Source organism: Myiozetetes cayanensis, unplaced genomic scaffold (assembly GCF_022539395.1).
Source record: "Myiozetetes cayanensis isolate MyiCay16 unplaced genomic scaffold, myiCay2020 scf1, whole genome shotgun sequence".
NCBI lineage: Eukaryota > Metazoa > Chordata > Aves > Passeriformes > Tyrannidae > Myiozetetes > Myiozetetes cayanensis.
The window spans coordinates 74,131,340-74,152,206 of NW_026086604.1; the positions used below are offsets into that span (position 1 = coordinate 74,131,340).

Genomic DNA, 20,867 nt, shown 5'->3' on the forward strand with positions numbered 1-20,867 from the left:
AAATAGTGCTATCTAAGCAATTTCAGATCAACGGCTCTCACTTGGATACTTGGAGAGATACTTAGCAAATTGGTGACGCAGCTGAGAAGCTGTCAAAGCAGTCAGTGAGGATTATTTAGTATCCAAAAAAGTAAAAAAGAGGGCATGTTTGTTTTGTAAAAGTACACAGCCTGTCCTCAAGAAAAAATGGAAGTATCCGTCTCAACTGTTGCAATGCTTTTGGAATTTTGCTATAGGACTCTTAATAGCAGACTGCAGAATTACAATATATATGCAATCCCCATAAAGTAACTTCACATTTAATTGAAAAGCTATACCAAAGGGCAAGGTATTAGAAGTGTCTTGTTATATGAGATCAATATGTCCTTAGCATTTTCATTCAGTATCTGTACTAATCCTTCGGATGAGTCAGTGGCAATACCCTGGGAGGAGCGGCAGACACTGTAAATGACAGAATCCAAGGGTTCTAAGCATAGGTCAGACTGGAAAATGGTACAAAGCAATCTACTATACAAATTCATCAGGGACATACTATATTTGACACGCCAAGTGCACAAATGCAAAATGGAAAACAACTTACTACACAAGCAGAGCAGTGAAGAAGGAGAATGTTTCCAACAGAATATAAGCTACTTGAGTTATCTGCAAGTCATTAAAAGAAAAATCTATGCCTGGCATGCATTTACAAGACATTTACCATATACAACACAAGTCATCTCTTTTACATGACACTAGTAAAACCTCCGTTTGAGCATGGAATTTCCAAGCATTTCCTCATGCTTGGAAAGCAATACGGATACTCAAAGCTGAATTATGACAGCTTGTGAAAATATAACAGGGCTGATGGAAAATATCCTTGTATAAAAACAGTTAAAGAAGCCCTAGTACAATTCTGCTGGTCCTTTGTTTCTGCCCTTACTTCTTCAGAAATTACTCTTTTCTTGCACCAGGATAACATTGCTGTGGACTGGTACACCAGCATACTGCAGCAAGACTCAGTTTCTTACTGTAGCCATGAGCAGCAGTCAATGGCATCTTTAAAACAGACAGGCCTTCAGACCATGAGGGAATAATGACACAAGGGTTGTCTCACCACCCTAGGGTTACTGTATATACTCAAGGGAAACAAACAGTCACCATTAAGGCACAATGTACCTGACCAGAATACAGACCTTGCATTTAGGAAGAGATAAATCATGATCTATATCTCACAAAGTATCTCAACTCTTTTTCCATTGATCACGAAATAAGACCAGGCAGACTATGTCAGACATACTTGGGTAAATGACCTGGGGATTGTGTTAAGCAAACCCAGTAAGCAAAGCATGTGCAAATCAGAGGTATATAAAGCCTTGGACACAATAAACGAAGCATAGTAATTAGATGAAAAGGGGTATTATCTCATTTACGTTTAGGTATAACATGAAGAGTTTTTACATTGCTCTCAGTGACATATTACGAATCATTTTGCACAAGTGCATTACGGAGTTATGATTAGGTTCAAAGGTTTTTTCCTTCTTCTTGGAAAAAAACCTCAATAGCCATACATTATTTGAAGTCTGTCAAGCTCTGAACGGTGCTAGGGTAGAATATTGTTTTTCAGAGTGCACTGACCATTGCAATGCATACAAATGTCTACGAGCCGGGCTGATGCAAGTGTGCAATCTATGTAGGTCGAAAGATGAAGTCATGTCTTGGAAAGTTATGACCTGAATTTGAAGCTGATTTGTCACAACAGGGATATAGCACTTGCTGACCCAGTAATGGATGTTAACCTACCAAACAGTAACACTACCCTGGAAGCAAGCAGCAACTCTGACAGCTCTGGGAGTCCGCAAGCCACAGTTAACTCTCACAGAAGGAATACAAAAAGAAGGGACTGGAGGAGGGAGGAGAAACAGGAATGTCCTAGGCTGGACAACAACCTCTATGTATCTGTTTGTAACCTTCTATTAGTGAAGGCTGTTATTTCAGAAATACCCAGATGGATAAGTACTGAGCTTCAAGAGTTTATATTAACCCATGGTTTTCAACATCAAGTCCTAAACTGCTTCAATAAAGACAGCTGCAAGTTAAAAGCTGCAACCAAGGAGAGTCCTTTTTGTCTTGTAATGTTCCTGTTTCTTCTTACAGAAGCCTAAATCTTGATCGATCTGATCATATGAGCAGCACTGAAGAAGACATGCTGTTCATGGTGCTGCGCTTCCTTATATTTCCATCTTACTGGGACCAGAGGAGAGCATGCAAGTATACCTGGGAGGAAAACCTCCCTCTGGGAATAAAAAGACTTTCTTTCAAACTACAAGGCCAGAAGAACCATTTGAGGACTTATTTTCATGGCCTAAAGAATGATATACAAGTCCTGTGCATATTCTAATACATCTACTAACTAGAGAAGCATCAGGTTTCAAATAAATCTTATTAGTATATGAAGAAATAAAACAGCTTTATAGTGAAAAAGAGTCATTTAACAAGTGTTAACCTTTTCCACTGTTCCTTTAACTCTTTTTTAAAAGGCAAGATATCACTACAGGAGTTCCTCAGAAACAGAAGCAGAGTCAGGGAAAAAAAAGTTGCTGCAGGAGCCTGCTTCAACTAAGGAAGGTCAGGATGAGTTCTTACCTTCCTTCAGTTTGAAAATTTTAAACTTAAAAAAGTACTAAATGACTCCATTAGAAATAGAAGCACAGGTCTTCTTATATACACACATTTTACATCGGAGACAACTAGCATTTTGCATTTGAATGATGGCAATGAAAAAGAAGGCAGGTTGTGCTTGATCTAACTAGTCAGCAGTGTTCAACAAAGTCAGAGAGGACCAAAAACAAGTGCCACAAATTAACAGCATCTTCATTGAAGTACCTGGATCTCTGCTACTTAGAGTGTATGTGCAGCAGAAGAGATACATGATGTAGGTGAATGTTGAAAAAATGCAAGTTGCAGAACAGTGATAATCAGTCATTCATCCTCCAATTATCAACATGTTTTACTTCCAAAAATAACAGCACAAAGGATACAATTTCACTACTAAATATGTGACAGCTATGCCACCATTTATCAAACATCATAGTGCAATAGTGACTGGCTGATACTAATTTTCAAAACCAGAATAACACAAAGGTAAGGTAGGATATGAGTTGGTTCACGTAATTTGTTACTTTCTGACTATATTTGTTAAAAAACCCCACACTGTGTGTGGCAATGCTGTCAGGCACTAGGATCTGTCAGTTACTCAGCTGAAACATTAAAATAGCCCTTAGCAGTTTTGGCACATGCCAACTAGGCACTTTCCAAAAAAACTCAAGGTAGTTACAAAATTGACATAGACCAGGAATCCTTTCTTGCCTTCACAGGGCCGATCCACATGGGCTGTAGGGCAGTTAAATTCTATGGATGCAGGTGTTTTGTGCCTGGGGTCATGATGCTCAAGAAAAATCATAAACACGTTTAATTTATTAGAATAGGTACTTATTAGAGTAGGCACTGCCTCTCACTGAAAGTACCACAGATCTACTAAGTTTCTTCTCTGTATGTTATTTAAGAGCAGGTGATTTTCTGCTGGGTAGCATTTTTTGTACATGGAGAGGATGAGGATACACTTGGCACACCTTGCTTATACATGGTGATCTGAAAACAGTTTTTCATGTCCAGTCCTGAGTAAAAAGAAAAGCAGCCATGCACCCAGACTCAACATCTAACAGCAGTTCTTCCAGTTTTAACACAACCAACAGGCACATTTCTGTTAGCACTCAGAAAGAAAAGGAAAAAAAAAAAAAAAAGAAAAATCCAAACAACCACCCACAGTTTAAACAAATGCAAAGTCTTTATGGGAACTTATAAAAGTTATAAATGAAAGCTAGGGTACAACAGCTCAAATTTCATTTATGTTAAACAGCCTCTCTTAAAGCTGCCTTTACACCAGAGGACTGTGAAGTGTCTAAAGCAACATCTATTTTTAGAGAAGGTGAGCAAGAGCCATAGAACTACAAACCACTAAAGACTCTGTTCTGCTGTGCAAACCATCAGAAAAACTAATAAAGGACACATAGGTCCTTTCAAAGAGCAAACTGCTTGTAGACAAACATTGATGTCCACAAAAATTCATCTGGATTACTTAGAAGACTTTCAACAAGCTTTCTTATCAATTGCTCTTATGAAGTCTGAGAAGCAAAAGGATATGAGATGAATTAAGCTGGTAAAGACAGAGAACAGTTGCAAGGAACTGCATAATTTTAATCAATTATCATGTGATTCGCTTGCAAAAAGGCAGATGACACAAGAAGAGATTCTCAGAGTTTGAAAAACCCTCTTAAAGTCACATGGGCTTTAAGCTGATCTTTACTACTCAGTAACATAATCTTGAAATGATGGAAACATCAATTCAGAGCTTAGTAGAGGCTAAAAAAGTCAATCACGCATTGAAATTTATCATGAAAAGAAGAGAGGGCATTCTTGTGCTGACATATAGTTCAATGGTGTCCCTGAATGGTATTTTTAAGTCTGTCCCTCTGGCAAAAAGGATAACAGAAATGGAAGAAGAGTGCAGAAAAGTACAATAAAGACATAAAATATGGAGAACTTCTATTTTAGGAACAATTAAGTAGTCATGAACTGAACAGGAGAGGATAGAAGTTTATAAAGTCACAGCTTGCTGAAGAATATTAATAAAGAATGATTGCTCAGTATCTCTTCCAAAGTGAAAAAAATGTAGGAAGAGATTAGGGAACTATTATATAAGCAGTAAACAAACATAAGACTGTTCAAAAAGTACAAGGTTCAGCTGTGGATATCTGGGCAACAGCATGCTGTAAATAGCAGAAGTTTTTAAGAACAAAACCAATGAGACAAATTCACTGAAGGTCCACCTAGAAGAGCTTGGGGTTGGGGTGGTGAAGAAGGTTCAATTGGAAGCTGCTGGAAAAGTACACCAGAGGAAGTACCTTGCAAGCTTGTCCTACTTTTATACACCACCCAAGGTCATGTTTCTCCTGGCTGCATGCCTTCAGAGAACAGATACTGGGCTAGATGGACTTATGGACTGACCTTGTGTTCTGCCCATTGCAAACTATTTTACACAGAGACATACAGTACTGGTATTATATTACCCAATGGCATAAGCTACGGTGAGCTCATCAAATTCTTTTTTCCACACTGTCTTCCTACAGAACAGCAAATCAAGTCCAAGATTCTGGACACATGAAAAACTGAATCCAAGATATTTAAAGTACTATTTATAGTCTTTTCACGAAAATCAATTCTTCTGGTTTGGGAACCTGACAAATTGGGGAGTAAGAGAAAAAAATAGTCTCCAACAGCAGAATTATTTCTCATGGAAACAAAAAGCAGTCAAAAACCTGTTTCCTTCCACTCCACAAGCAATTTTCTTTGCCTTCCTCTTCTTGACTATAAACAGATAGGTAAATTCAGATGTCAAAATGCCAAAAGATAGTAAATTTTATGTAAAATTCTCTCACAAGGAACAGGAGGAAGAAACAAAACACAAATCACACTAATCTATGGTGCCACAGCAATGGCTTCTCAATTAAAATTTTTGAAGCACTGATAGTCTACACAGATACACAACATAGTACTAGTTATGGCAAAAGAAGCATTGTATGCTTCTCAGTTCATGAACTAACCTGGCATGAATTCATGTTTATAAGAAGGTCTGAAGATATCTCATACCTCTAGAAGTTTAGAGACAGGAAAGTGTACATCTGAACTGCTTTCTGTAACTGCCATGACATTGGTATCTATCTCTAGGCAGAGAACAAAACCCTGCATCTTCCCCTTTTCAACTCTGCATTACAGTTTCCTCAGTGTCAGGTTGGAATACAATAGTGTACTAATGGATAAGCTTTCAAATGACATCAGATACACAATAATTCCTGGTGGTCTGTTTAGAGGAATAAAACCTTAAATGTACAGACTTTTATTCTGCAAATGGATTGTCTGTAAATCATGTAGAGACATTGATTATACTGTCAACAAATTGAATAAATTGTATACTCTACTCTAACAACACAGTATAAACATTTGCCTGAGACAGGTCAATGGCAAGTCAACAGACTTCAGAATTATTAATTTTTATTCATATGGATATCAACTAATGTTTATTTGAAATTATAATGATCAATTACTTGTGCTGATTTAAAGGGAAACCTCAGCAAGCTTATCTACTTCTAAACAGAACTGGTATAATGAAGTTCTAAAAGTTACCTCCTTGACCAAGATAGTATTTTTCCCTACTTGAAAGAAAACATCAATTTCCAGAAAATACAAAGCATGATAATCGTGCTGTAAGGAAAAGTATTTCTAGAAGTATTCTGATATATTACTATATATTTTAATACAACTCAAATCAGGAAAAAACAAGTTATTAAAAACTATGAACAAGCAGTAATAAACTTAGAAAATATGGTAAGATCAAAATAATTTGGTTGTAATTTGAGGGAAAATAGCTTTTTTTTTTTTAATTTCAGGCTAACCATAAAAAATTAGGTATTAAATAACCAATGTATTAAAAATAATACACTTACTTGCCAGTGATGGTCCTCCAAAGCTTTGCACCTGCAATTGTAGAAATGTAAGATGAAACACCATGCACTAAATCAGAAAGGATACTATTTTTTTCTTTATTCATAAGAAATTTTCAAAATTGAGACAAAATTACTAAGGAAGTCTCTGTATCAGTCAAACAGGAAGGGTATCTTAATTTACAGTAAATTGCTTTCTGTAAACTCAAGACACCAGTTCAAAAAATAAATTGGAAAACCCAGTATCTTCTATGGCTACACTTCCACGCGGAAGGATGTCATGAAGAAGACAACCAGCGTACCTTATGCTTTACATCTACACACTGTCAACCACTTTCCACATTCCTTATGAATCTGAAATAGTCTTGCCATCTAGTGGTTGGTTGGAAATGTGAAGCAGCTACACAGAAGTGTTCCTTTGGGAAGAACTTTTTCTGCTTTTTGGAGTGGTGCTTCATTGATTTCAAGTCACTAACAAAAGACTTCCACCATGTTACTTCAAGAACCTGATTGTTCTTGAAGTCTGTGTATCATGGCATCAAAGACTATAGTAAAATAAAGATTATGACTAAAGATTATTGTTACAGTAAATAATCATTTCGTAAGATGGGAAATACAGGTCTTCCTAGCCTCATCTCTATAATGAATGGTTAAATAATCACACAGACACAAGAGCAGTGCATCTTGAATTGGGTCAATGCAAAAATAATTACAGGTAAGATTAAATTTACCTAAATCATTACCTTCCCACTAGTGAGGTAATCAATGTTTGTGGTGATTAATACAACACAGAGCTTAAAAAATTAATTTCTGCTAAACTTTACAATTTGGCCTCTGAGCTTGTAATGCTCAAGCAGGAAACAGAATGGTAACTCAGACTCCCAGAAGAGGCAATGACAATAAATCACGCTTCAGAAAAGGTTGCAAATAATTGCCATAACTTAGCAGGGAACAATAGGCTTTGAAAATCAAAAATGACGTGTTAGTACATCAAAGAGAAATACCATGCTTCTCTGACACCTATTTCCTCCTTTTGTACTATGTTCAGATGATTTTTCAAACACTTTGCATGGGATTCAACATTGAACGAAAGACAAAATAAGACAATGGAAAAAAAATCTTCCCAAGAATGAAAATTACAAACTTACGATTAACATGTTCTCAAAGAATTCTCAAGATGGTAATGAAATACAGAACAGGAATTAAAAAAAAAACCAACAACCTAAAACTACCAGCCCAGCCAACAAATGCAAAATCCCTTTCAAAATTGGTTGTATCCACAAAAGACTTTATACACACTGGAAAATAAATGCCACATGAAGTAGAAAAAAAATACTGCTCACTTCTTATTTCAACTGTGCTAAAATAGATAATTTCTCTATCTATTTACAAATGTGACCAATTTATATTGGATGTCCCAAACTTTCTGACAGTGACATAATTAGAATAATGCTAGAAGTATGAATGTTTAGGAAAACTTTGTAATTTAGAAAAAAATTCATTTTCAGACCTAGCAGTATAGAAAAAACAATGATTGTTCAGTGATACCAGTTATACTCATCCAAATGCTTAAAGAAATCTCCTAATGCCCTTCCTATAAAATATAGCAAAACTTCATTGAAAATGGTAATAGACCATCACAGACCTACTATCTCTCTCTAAAATTAGCTAATACTTTTACACTAATTGTGATATCAACCTGGCTCTAGTAATGAAATAACATGCTCCAAATTGCAGGTGTTTAAGCATGGAACTCTATCAGTACGCTGTCTTACCCTTTATTCTCGAGAACACCAAATCCTTCATGATCTGAAGAATTAGCACTCCAAGTATTATGAGGGAAGTCAGATGATATACTCTCCAAGAGGTCAATGCAAGAAACCTAGAATGCCAAAAAGAAATAAATGTTGAATACTTTTAAACTTATTGGAAGCATATGAAAACTGACAGCTGCTACTAATACTGAAAAAATAAACTGAGATTACATTGATTGAATTTAGTTTCTACCTACAACCCTTCCATGGGAAGCAAGCACTGAGAGCTTGAAGCATGACAATCTCATTTAAAGATACAATGATCAAACATACAAGTTTGTAGTATACTTTTATTTCAGCACAGAGAAAGCATAGAAAACAAAATATTTTAATTATTTCATAGAAAACATTACTTTTAAATTTATTAGCATAAATTGCCTTGGCAGAATGCACACAAAAAAGGTTAAACTTTTCCTTGTGTTTCCTACACAGCCTGTGTTCAAACAAGATTTCTATACAAATCATTCTTTCAAATACAAAGATGAGGTAAATCTTTATCATGGCATAATATTCAAACTTGTCTTCCTAACGAGCTTTTGTAAATTTTGTTTTTCATTACATAATTTTTTGGAACATGTCTAGTCAAGTCAAACAGACCCGGACTCAGAATGTATGAGTTATAATCACATGCTCTGCTGACTTTACTGTCCAGGTGTGCTTGGAGATTAGCTCCTCTATCTGCTTTACTGGCAAATATCTTAACTCACAAAAAAAAAAGGGTAAGGTGTGACAGAAAAAAAATTAAAATTCAATTAAATAAATAAAATAAGCAGAAGTATTTATTAGCTTGTTTCAAGCATTTTAAATCAGAAATCTGAATACAGATAATGAACAAATGAATATATTTTTTAAAGTAAAAGCAATTAATTTAAAAAGTTGAGGATAGCCAAAACCAGTAAGAAGCCACTGTCCAAGGCACTGGATCAAATGAGAATAACAACAGAAACAAATCACACAAAGCTGGGACATTTCCAAGATACCACTCAGATTTGAAAACAGGGCAACTGGCCACCCAATGAGTTGCTGCTGCAGAGATTTTCTGCAAGAAAGAGGGGGAAGGGAAGAGAAAAGGAGTAGCAAGCATGGTCGATGCAGGAAGCCAAGAGAGACCCTTTGAGGACACTTGGATTTTTAAAAAGAAAATTGACTTCCCAATGTTTCTAACAAGCTCAGGACACACTGCTGTTTTAGAAAACTGTTCCAGTATTCCTTGCAATCCTCAAAAGGCAAGGTTGCATCAATACAAAAAAGTATCCATGCCACTAATTTTCACATATAACAGAAATCCACAATTGCCCTGAGCAGACCAGGATGTGATTTCCAATACACATAAACACACAAGCTGAATATAAAGGGTTTCTATATCTGTGAAGAATCTGAATTACAGGACTACTCTATGAAACAAAAACCCTGCCCCCCTGTGTAATTTCAGCCAGCTCAAGAAAACTAACAGAGAACTACAGAGAAAAATTATTACAAGGTAAGCTCTTTCAAAGCTGCCCAATCATAGCTCATTAAATCAACATTCCTAACAGCTTTGCATCCTGCTGTCCTACTATTTTTCTAGGTAATAATATTCAGCATTAAAAATCCCTGATTTTAAGTTCAACTGTACTGAAGACTTTGCTTAGCCTACTTACTTAACCTACTGATAATGGGCTGGGACGAGAGATGGGACACTGTAGAGAAAAATCAAGTCAAGAATTTTTCATCCAGCTCCTAGGCAGCAGAAGTTTATAACATATGCAGACCTTTAAATTATTTAGGCTTATTACCATGCCTATTCTATAGGTTTTTCATGGTGCTTGTGCATGAACATTTTAGAGAATCACGCAGCATGCCCTGATTTAACAATTACCACTGGCCAGTCCTTCATGGTCTCAAATACATCAATACCAAAATTGTATGTGTGTGTGCACGCATGTGTGTATGTACACACACGTTTTACTAGCTTTTCAAAGTAAGATAGGTGTTCATGAAGAAGGCCCAGTCTATCTTTCAAAGAACACGTAGAACATGTTTGACCTACTTAATGCCCACAACTAAACAGCACTGCTAGTTTCACTGCAACCACAGCTGTCACCTGCTGTTAAAAACAATTGCACTAATGCGGACAAGGATTAGCAAACAAGGATTAACAAGGTAGCATCCTCTCTGAAAGATGCTTCCAAGTCATGTCATTCTACATTCCTGATACTGCAGTCTTTCTGCTCCATAGTTTTTAAGGAAAAAACTTGTAATCTAGTTGGAGCAGCTATTGTAGTCACCAAACAAGGGCTTTTCCCTCATTTGAGAGCTTTGAACTGTTCTGACTAGAATTCCCATGCCTCAACATCATTGACTGTCACCCTCCTTTCTTCCCTGCTTCAGCACTCTTCACCTAGACTGTGATGTTTGCAAGAAAGACCATCTCTTACGAATTCATTCACATACACTGTGTGTCAGCCCTCGGGTGCCACAGCAATACAGATTAGGGAAACTTTTTGTATGTCAGATCTATGTCCTTGAAGCCCTTCCTGGTGAAAAGCTGATAAGGTCCCCTTGTACTTTTTTTTGGCATATATATCTATCATAACCTTTTCAAGAGGTTATGGGATCTGAAAAACACTTATTATGTTACCAGTGTCAGAATTCAAAATTCTTCGAGGAATTATCAACATGATGCATAGCAACAAGACTAACAAAAGGTTTCAGTGGTACTTTTGCTTATTATTAAGAGCTAGGGCATTTTTTTCCTTTTCTTTTTTAAGAAAAAAACCAGACTTTACTCTTAAGTACTTCTAACACAGACACAAATACCTGATAAATTGAAAGGCTCCAGAATGACATCTTTTACTCCACAAAAATACTTCTGTTTTGTAGAAGAATCAATAGCTATGCTTACTCAACATGGTCTATTTTTAAGCAATAATCAGAACAGACTCAAGTTCAAAGTTTTTAAGTTCTGCAAGCGATGTGGAAGTAAAAACCATTACTAGAGACATAACAAAGATTTGTTCCTTTGTTCCCCCGTGGAATTCTGCAGTATTTTCGAGTTTTTGGTGGTTTGTTTGTTTGTTTGGCCTTTTTTTTTTATTCTTTTAAGAAGAAGGTTACAACAATGTATAGAATTATGCATTTCAGATAATTATTTCAGCAGTTAACAGGGCAGCTGGCATAGCAAGGGGGCAGAAAACTCTGCTGAAGGCAGTGCAGGACTGCAAAAAAAATGGTCCTGAGGTGGCACAGGACTGAGTTCCTGTTTCAGCACTGACTGAAACAGGCACTCTCCGCATAGAAGAGGCCTTCTCTCAGATGCAGTTCCAGGGGTGGGATACAGCCACCTGGCTTTGAGGCTGCAAGAAAAGCCTCTCCCCTGGACTGAGGGCTAAAGTGGCCTCACTGTGAAGGGTCTCCTCTGGTTAACATACAGAGCAGTCCAGTGAGAGAGTTACTGTAGGCACTAAGCAGGTGACAGACCACTATGGAGTATGACTTGCAAACACTTAATTGAGTAAGAACCTGAGCAATGTGTTCTAACTGGACCTCATTTGATTAAGTCAGACTAGCTGACCTGCTGTTGTCCTTCCAACCTATGTTCTTCTATGTAGAAAGTATGATGAAGCCAAGCCTACTACTCAACTCCACTGTGGAAACTGTGAAAAACCAGTTTTGGGAAACGAAACAGGACAGCTGTCGACTACTGGCCGTTAGGATAATTAAGCAGTGATTGCTCACAGCAGTCATGGGATTTGCAACCTTGAAGTCTGTCAAGGCAAAACCCTGAGCAATCTGATTGAATTAATATTGATCTTGTTTTGAGCTGGAAGTCATACTAGAGACCTCCTGAAGCCCCTACCAACCTGAATCATATCTTCATTTTATGACTATTTTTGTCTATTAGAAGTGGCTGGCAAATCCTTTTCAGTAAGACCTTAGAACTTCAAGGTACAACAGTTTCTGTTTCTGGGCCTAGTCATACTGCAGCTGGACTGCAGTGATTCTAAACTGCACTAAGAGTCAAAACTTGAAAACTTCCACAATTAAAATTGGAATTTCTTCAACTGTATAATGATGGACTCTTTCTATTGTGGTTTTAAATTAATACATATATTGAGATTTTCTGCAAAAAAACCCCAAACAACCCACAATCCTTATGAAATTACACTGCAAACTACCCTACCTGCTCTTCAGCATTTCAGTCACTTTCATTTCTTCCTACCTAAAGAGTAGTATGAAAAAATTTTCTTAAATTACATAATTCAACTTTTCTTAGCAAGTTATGCTTCCTTATTTATAATGTCACACAAATAAATATGCCTTGCTGTTAATCTCTACTGACTATTCAGAATTAGCTAAATTCAAATATAACCTTTTCAGTATATTGCCAACGTCCATATTTTCTAAAATGTTAAGTTCAAGAATAATGCTCTATGAGTAAAAAAAAATAATATCCTTTAGATATTTAGATTATTCCCATAGACAGGAAGTTCAGATGGAAAAAAGATGGTACAGCAAATACAAATGAAATTCCAATGGCAAAAGTAAGACGGTACACAGCAGAAGAGCAACACATTAAATGAATGATTAGGCCTCATCTGGTTACAGAGCTCCTTTACTTGCTTCTGGAGGTGACATTATCTAATATCGCACAACCTATAGATAGAAAAGTCCCCTAAAGTATCTTGTCCTTGTCTTTTCTTCAGCTCTTTATAGTAGAGGGTGGCCATGTATCAATACTGGCAAGATACATTACTTAACATAACAAATCATCCATTGGATTTGATGTATCAAGAAGCAGCTACCTCACAGCACAGAGCACCTGGGACAATTACCTGCACAAACCAGATTGTACAAGGCATTCAAGTGGCACAAGCCAGTTAAGAAATTTCAAAGGTAAACCATATCATACAATATTGCAGTCTGTAAACATAATTAACTTTTATAGGGCATGACAAAAGCTATTTTTAATTGTACTCATGAAATACAGGGAAGGTACAGATCCATTAAATTTTTTTAAAAGTTAAATAAACAATTTTTTCTCATTTTAGCTATTAAGGTATTTTCTTACAACACATTCTAGAACTATGAATGATTTGCACTTTGTAAATACAAACCATATGAAAATATTTAATCAAATATTAAATGATTTAGACTATCGGCAGCCAGAATTAGTTATTTCTAGAAAGCCTTAGCAGGTGCACTTTCCGTAACCATCTATCCTTAGATGTATTCCCACATAATCACACAAGTAAAAGAAAGCTGTGAATAACACAGATGTGAGCATGGAGCTTTACTTCACCATCAGCTTTTATGATGCATTTATTGGCTGCATGATTTGTGGACTTTAGCTCCACACTCAACAAAAATGTATTTGCATCTTAAAACCAGAGTCCAAACTCTTCAGAGTAATTCTGTGGAGTTCTAATGGTGAAGGTTGGTATACACTCGTTTCCCCATTAAATGATAAGCTGAGAAACCTACTGGTACCTTCCAGACAGTTTTCCATAGAACCAGTCTTTTTCCAACAGACACAGGTAAGCCAGACTGAGCCATGACATGAAGAAGACAGAGAATGGCTCTCCCCTGTATAGATCAAATATTTCTAATGCATTTTAAGAATACGGATCTGCTAATTTCAAAGGTATGTCTACTTCTGCTCTTACAGGGGACCACCTAACACTTGTTTCAGACAAGTATCTATAGTAAAGGCACTTAGGTTAGGAAAAGATGTGGTAGTAACTGTTTCCTGGTAGTAACTGTTTCCTGCTTGGAGCTGAATATAGGGCATTCTTCCACGCTTATGGCTGGAGTGATCAACACCTGTCTGCTTGCAACAAATTCTGATGATTAACTGAAGCAAGAGGTCTGGGGAAGAGGAAGCAGGTTAGTTTTATCCTAAATACAGCATGAAATGCACTGCCTGAAGAGCATTTTTGAAATACATGGCAAAGATAGTATCAGAAAGCTTGTGCCTTTACTGATCACTGGTCCAATCATTTTGTTTGCCCTCTTCTGAATCAAGAAGGAATAATACATATTCAAATATATTTTATTTACAGGTGGTTTAAAGCTTTGACTTCTAAATGAAAAACCATCCCAAAGCAGGTTTGCTAATCCCACTTTTCATGTCTATTAAATTTACAACTTTTATATGAATTGCTCTGATACATTCATATAAATGTAAATGATTTTCATACTAAGCTTCCGTAAATACCAAAATGCAGTATCTACAAATATTGAAATCCAAGCTTCAAGTATTCAACACACTGGAAGTCCAAAACTCAGTAATCCAGTATATTTCCTGTTGTTCCTTTAGTGCCTCTCGGTGTTGTGGTATAATACTAGATGGCAACTAAGCTACTCATTCATTTTACTCCTGTGCTGGTGAGATGGGAAGGAGAATTGGAAAAAAGTAAAAGCCACGGGTTAAGAACAGTTTACTAACTGAAGTAAAGTTAGCAGTAGTAACAATAACAATAATAATTACTAATGAAAAGTGATACAACAAAAAGAGAGAGAGATGAATAAAACCCGAGCAAGACCAGTGATGCACAACATCACTGCTCACCACCTGCTGACCAATGCCCAGCCCAACCTGACCAGTGATGGGCAGCTCCAGGGCAACTCCCCTCCAGTTTGTATACTGGGTAAACTGTGCTATGGAATATTCCTCTGGCCAGTTTGGGTCAGTTGTCCTGGCCATGCTCCCTCCTGACTTCTTGTGCACCTGCTCCCTGGCACAGCATGGGAAACTGAAAAGTCCTTGACTTAGGGTAAGAACTGCTCAGCAACAAGTAAAACATCAGTGTGTTATCAACATTATTCCCACATTAGATCCAAAACACAGCACTGTACCACTGTACCAGGAAGAAAACTAAGTCCTTCCCAGGACAATTGGTCTATGCTCTCAAAAATTTTAGACGAAACAAAGACTTATAAATGCTGTCTAGAAAACCTTCCCACCCCTCCAAAAAGCATAATTTGTTGAATAAAATAATTTCAAATGCACTTACTCTACATCCTATGTTAATTCAAATTTAAAATATGCACACCATCACTCCAGGTGCCTGGTAGCTTGAACTCAGCTGTGTATCTGTTTCCCTGAAAACCTGTGAAATGCTGTAATAGGATCCTTCTTAAAAATATGTACATTAAAAATGTTTTAAATCACATATACTTTAGTGGTGAAAAGCGTAAGCTTCTGTAAAGACATAAATTAGGAAGAAGTACCTTTTTTTTTTAGCTTCTTCTCTAAGTAAGAATGCCATCCAATAATTTAGATATCCGAGATATTTCAATCAAAATAAAATGGAATACTGGAGAGCAGTTGATTTGTAACCTATGTGCCAACTAGCAAAGAGTTTTTCATTGCGTAGTGCCCAGAAGTCTAAAAATTCTATCAAGTACATAAAAATTAAAACCAAAACAAAATGGAAAAGGCATGACTATTATTTTAAAACTTGCAACATTTTCTTTAATGCTTTCTTTGTGAAGACAAAGAAAACTCAGCCATCAACCTTTTATTCAAAGAGCTTATTTGTCAGGTTTCATTCAAAAGATTAGGATCATATTTGTTCAGCCAGAAAGCACAGATCAAATCAGCTGTTCTTTAGAAAACCTTCCAGAACTTATTAGGAAAAAAGATTTTTGAATAACAAATAAATCTTTTGTCCTAAGAAACAGACTCGCACAAATCTAAACTACTATTACTTTGACAGCTACCTGTAGAAGGAGTAGTTCTCTGGGGGGTCTGTGCACAGGTTTCAGGACAAAAGACAAAGACCGCAGGACAATGCTAACTAAAGCTAACACCCAAGATCGGAATCCAAATTGCACATTCTCTCTACCCCAACTGCAAGAAACAAACTCTTAAAAATAAGTCTAAATAAAACCAAAAATTAGTACAAGTCTCTAAGAAAAAAGTATTGGAAAAACCTTTGCCATGCTTTGCATTTAATCACCAAAGATAAATTTGCTTAAAAACTGGTAAATCTGAAATTACATTGGTAGTCTGGGAAATAGGATTAAGTTAATAACAAAATGTCACATTGCAAAATTATCTCACACTGTTTGCAAGGAAACCTCTTGGGGAATGCTCTGCTGTTAGAATCATGTTTCAACATTTGTGGCTTGTGGATCAGATTTACTGCAACCTGTTGCACTAGATAGGCATATTAAAAAAAAAAAGAACTGAGAAGGAGTTTAAATGACCTAAACTACACACCTTCTGAGTCTATCATGACATCAGATTCTACTGTTACATCAGTGAAAACAGAGGATGATATTTCCATGGAAGTTAAAATTATTTTGATTTAAACACATAACATCAAATAACCTGGCTTCCTTTGTTTTTGCAGACACATGCGCAGATGACCTTAATTAACCTGTACTCTGGCAAAGTACAGAAGAAATCTTAATCCCATTTTCTCATACAGTAGCAGCAGTTTGAGCAGTAGCACCTCTACCATGCTGCCCTAAATCTCCTTTTCTTTAATGCTCTCATTAGTTCTGTAACATCTACCATGGAGCATAGCATATCCCCCTAAAACGACCATTGTTCTCAGAATTCTACTTACTGTTTGAAAGGTTTCATTATTTTGAGTTAATATATGAAGAAATTACAATTTCTCTCTTAAGACAACTATTTTAGACACAACATAGATAAGTTTCAGCAAGACAGAATAAACCCAAGCTATGCTACAATTCGTCTATTCTCCTTTGTTTGAGATTTCCATCTTCCACGAAATCCTCATCCTGGATTTGGTCCTAAATTGTTCAGTAATGCTCACTTTTCCTCAATTCCTCCATTACCCAAACTGATTTCTTTTCTGACTGATCCTGATTTCACCTTATTGGTCAAAAAATGCTGTAAACTATCCAGGTTTTTATGTAACACTGTCTGGCTCTTAAACAATGTCAATTTTCATTCCTGTAAACCAATCTCTCAGCCAAAAGTATCCAAACTGTCACTAAAAAGTTGTTAATGACTTTTAATTTTTTTTCTAATGAAATTAAATTAATTTAACTTTCTGTTCCACTTTTCTACCTCCAAAGCCTTGAACAGTTTTAATAATTTGTACTAGAAAAGTGAACATAAGCTTGACACTGTCTGATTGAAAACAAGCAGACCCTAAAATTATATCACAACTGACACTCTAATTTTATCTTTAGTTGAGGAAGAGTATTTTGAAATATCATCTTCTACGAAGAAAAAAAACCAACAAACCAACAAACATTTTTTTTTAAGCTTGAAGAAATATCAGCAATTTACTGTACTGCAGCTGGGTGTAATAAAATAATCTCAGTACCAATAAGTTAGAAAGCCTTGATAAAAGGCAGCAAATTAAATAAGTTATAACTATCAGACAAAAAGAAACAAACTAGCAACCATGTAAGAAAACCAATCAGGTGAAAGCACAGTGAATTTCAAAACAGCCTATGCAAGAACTTTTTTCTTCTTTTTTCTGATAATGAATGTATTTTCATTACAAAAGAATTATGTCAATACATAACCTATTCTACCATCCTTACTCAAGGGATAGGAGATAAAAACTCTCATTATGGTTTGAGGCAGGACTATTCACTTGTGTGCTATCCTGATCCTTTGGTTCTCAGGAAAGTAATTCCAAAACAACTGAAAATGTATCTTAAAGATTTCTTGTAACAAAGACAGCCAAAGACTGAAATTTCCCACATTCAAAACCACATTTGGCATTTGGTTCCTACAAGGAAAAAACACCTTGTCACAGAAACATGTATGTATTCCCCTGATGTGGAAGGTATCACAAATTTAATACAGCGCTCTGAAGACCAGCATACCACAAACTGGCCTTAAAATGTCAGTATCCGGTCTTACTCCAACTCACTTAATTTTCATGCATTTTTCTTTATGTTTTGATTTCAGAGATTTATTTTATTCCAATTCTCACTTAATGCACTTTGATGATCTCCCTCCTACCACCACTGATGAATTTCCCACATATATCCTAAATGGAAGTCAGTATTTTGAACCAAGGATTTTCTTCATAAGGAATAAAATTTTGTCAGAATTAATTCTTTCTGTATTAATTTTGCTCGTATGCTCTCAGATTTGAGTGTGGTTTGCAGAAAGTATGTCTGAGAGGGAAACAAAAAAGGATTCTGAGGTGAAATTACTGTGTACCTGAATTAAAGCAACAGGGAGTAAATCATTTATGTATGGTAACTTTCAGTAACTGGACTAACAAAAAATCTCAAGTGAAATTAAAACCTGAATGCAGATAGCCAACACAATCTATACAGTCTCTGTGAATTTCTTACTAATGACACCTGGTGGAATGCTGGTAATGGAGTGGCTGGGATGAATGAAAGTGACATGATCCTTGTAAAGGACTGAGTCATCCTTAAGGAAGGGACCACACACAGTGCTGAGGGAAACCCATAGTCAACCTCACAGCCCCCAGGCAGTACTGAAAAACACTAATGACCACAGCAGTCTTCCAGGAATACATCACTAGCAAGACCACCTAATACAGATAAGACCAAGAAGAAAGTAGTATTTTGTCACCAAGATGTCCTATGTGAGCAGCTCTCCGGGGACTACATTTCCAGTGGTACCCACAGTCGCTGCTGATAGTGGGCAAAAATATGCAGCCAACTTTCTCAAACATTCAAAACAGAACATAGTGACTGAACTTCTGGTACCAGCACAGTTTCTCTGCTCTTGGGCCCATCACTCACTTTTTTGGTATGATGTGTGTAAAATAGGGGGAAAAAAGCACCTTGTTTTCCTGTGTTATTTTGACTTCAGTTTGCAAACTATATACAGCAGAAGAATCCATATTACATTTCAGATGATTAGGTGCAAAATAGTATATATTTAACCCTTGTTTATTTTAAAGATTTTCAATCAGGTTAATTTGGGGCAGGAGGCTTAAAGCTGTTCACGGTGAATGAATAATGGAAGTGGTAACTGAAAAATGCTTTTTCAATAATCAGATTTGTTACTACTTTTACTATTCTCTTGTTAAGGGCTCCATGATAATTTGTTAGGAATGCTCAAAAAATTAAGGCAATCATAATGAAATTGAGTTAGTAAATTTCTCATACTTACAAGAACATTATTTTAGTAGTAAACATCAGAAATGCATTTATCTACAGAACAACAGTTATGAGATTTTCAACACAAAAGAGGTTACAATTGAACATATTAAAAAAAAAAAAGATTTTGTGACATCAGAGAAACAGTTCACTCCCAGCAACTCCCACTGCAACAGTTTACACATGAAATGTTTTGAATGGCATACATACTGAACTAACTGTGAGGAAAGCACAGTCCCGACGAAATTAAACAGACAGGAGAAAGGAACTACCATTACTTTTCCAACATTTAGAAAACTGTGAAATTAAACCTCACCTCCCCTTCCTCCCTCTTCTACCAATGCTGTTGCTGCTACAGTGAGAGGAGTCCCCCATCCAGCCATATCAACTTCTCAGCTTTGAGAAATCCTGAGATTATAGGCCCTTCTCACTGGGAGTGAACCTATTCTGTAATGGGGATAGGGATACCTGGAGGCACATGACAAGAAAAGATGAGGCACATAAGCAGCAACTAGGAAACGTTCCTTCTACCTAGGCTCTGGCCACAAAGCCCTGCTAGGAGAGACTTGACTCACAGCAGGGGCAGACACTTGTTCCTAGTTCAGAAGCAGTAGCGACTGTCTGAGTCACAACAAACTAGGCTGATGAGCTGAATCTCAAACAAGAAAAGGAGAAGGAGCAAACACATTGTGCTGCAAACACAATGCCAACACCAAAGCAGAGAAATGTGACACTACATGACTGTTTCATTTTCAAAGTGTCAGATTTCATATGTTTGCTAAGGACACCTTTCCTGTTGTTCTTCAGTCTCAAACCACAGAATTTTACTGGTCAACATTCCTGCTCCTGCATTTCCTAGTTCGTATACACCTCTCAAAAACTCCCTGGCACTAGGACGGCAAGCTTCCTGCTGAGGTACAATACCACAAAAGTAAAATGAGCAATCCTTGCCCTGACTTTTGCTATTCTGACTCATTTTGAGAGTAAGAAAGTAGAGCGAACTATGAATTTTGATAAAATAACTTCAAATAGTGGTCACATAACAAGTTGCCAGTAAGACTACCAAATGAGACTTCCTATAGGCTTTACATAATGCTGGAACTATATACCTTGCTTATGATCAAAGCTGGACAACAGAAGAGCAAATTGGTTGCCCAGCAGATACTATTCCTTGAGACGTGGAAATGTATTCTGCTAGATGTTGTCCCTGAAAATTTTATCAGAGCCATGTGGCAAAGAAACAAAGCTTTATAACTCTTCCAAATTGCTGAAAGAATAGGTGATCTCTGAAGTACGCAGAAAATTAGAGCAAAACCACATTACCTTCTCAGTGAAAAGATTTACTGAGGATACCTAAGAGCAAGATGGATAATACAAGTCAACCAAAATTGGAAATAACACACACTTGCACAGAGATTTTCCTGTGCAGTGCAAAGCCTCAGGAAGTTCTCTTTCC

At 36.6% G+C, this 20,867-nt stretch overlaps 1 protein-coding gene across 1 annotated transcript in view; it reads right to left on the reverse strand.

The window, feature by feature from the left end:
• The window catches only part of RETREG1 (reticulophagy regulator 1), a 63,051-nt gene that overhangs the window by 40,791 nt on the left and 1,393 nt on the right, over positions 1 to 20,867 (reverse strand). Inside the window, exons 2-3 of the mRNA XM_050317225.1 lie at positions 8,312 to 8,418; positions 6,540 to 6,570 (exon numbers count right to left, since the gene is read on the reverse strand). Of these exons, the coding sequence (XP_050173182.1) occupies positions 6,540 to 6,570; positions 8,312 to 8,418 (138 nt within the window). The remainder of the gene's footprint in view (positions 1 to 6,539; positions 6,571 to 8,311; positions 8,419 to 20,867) is intronic.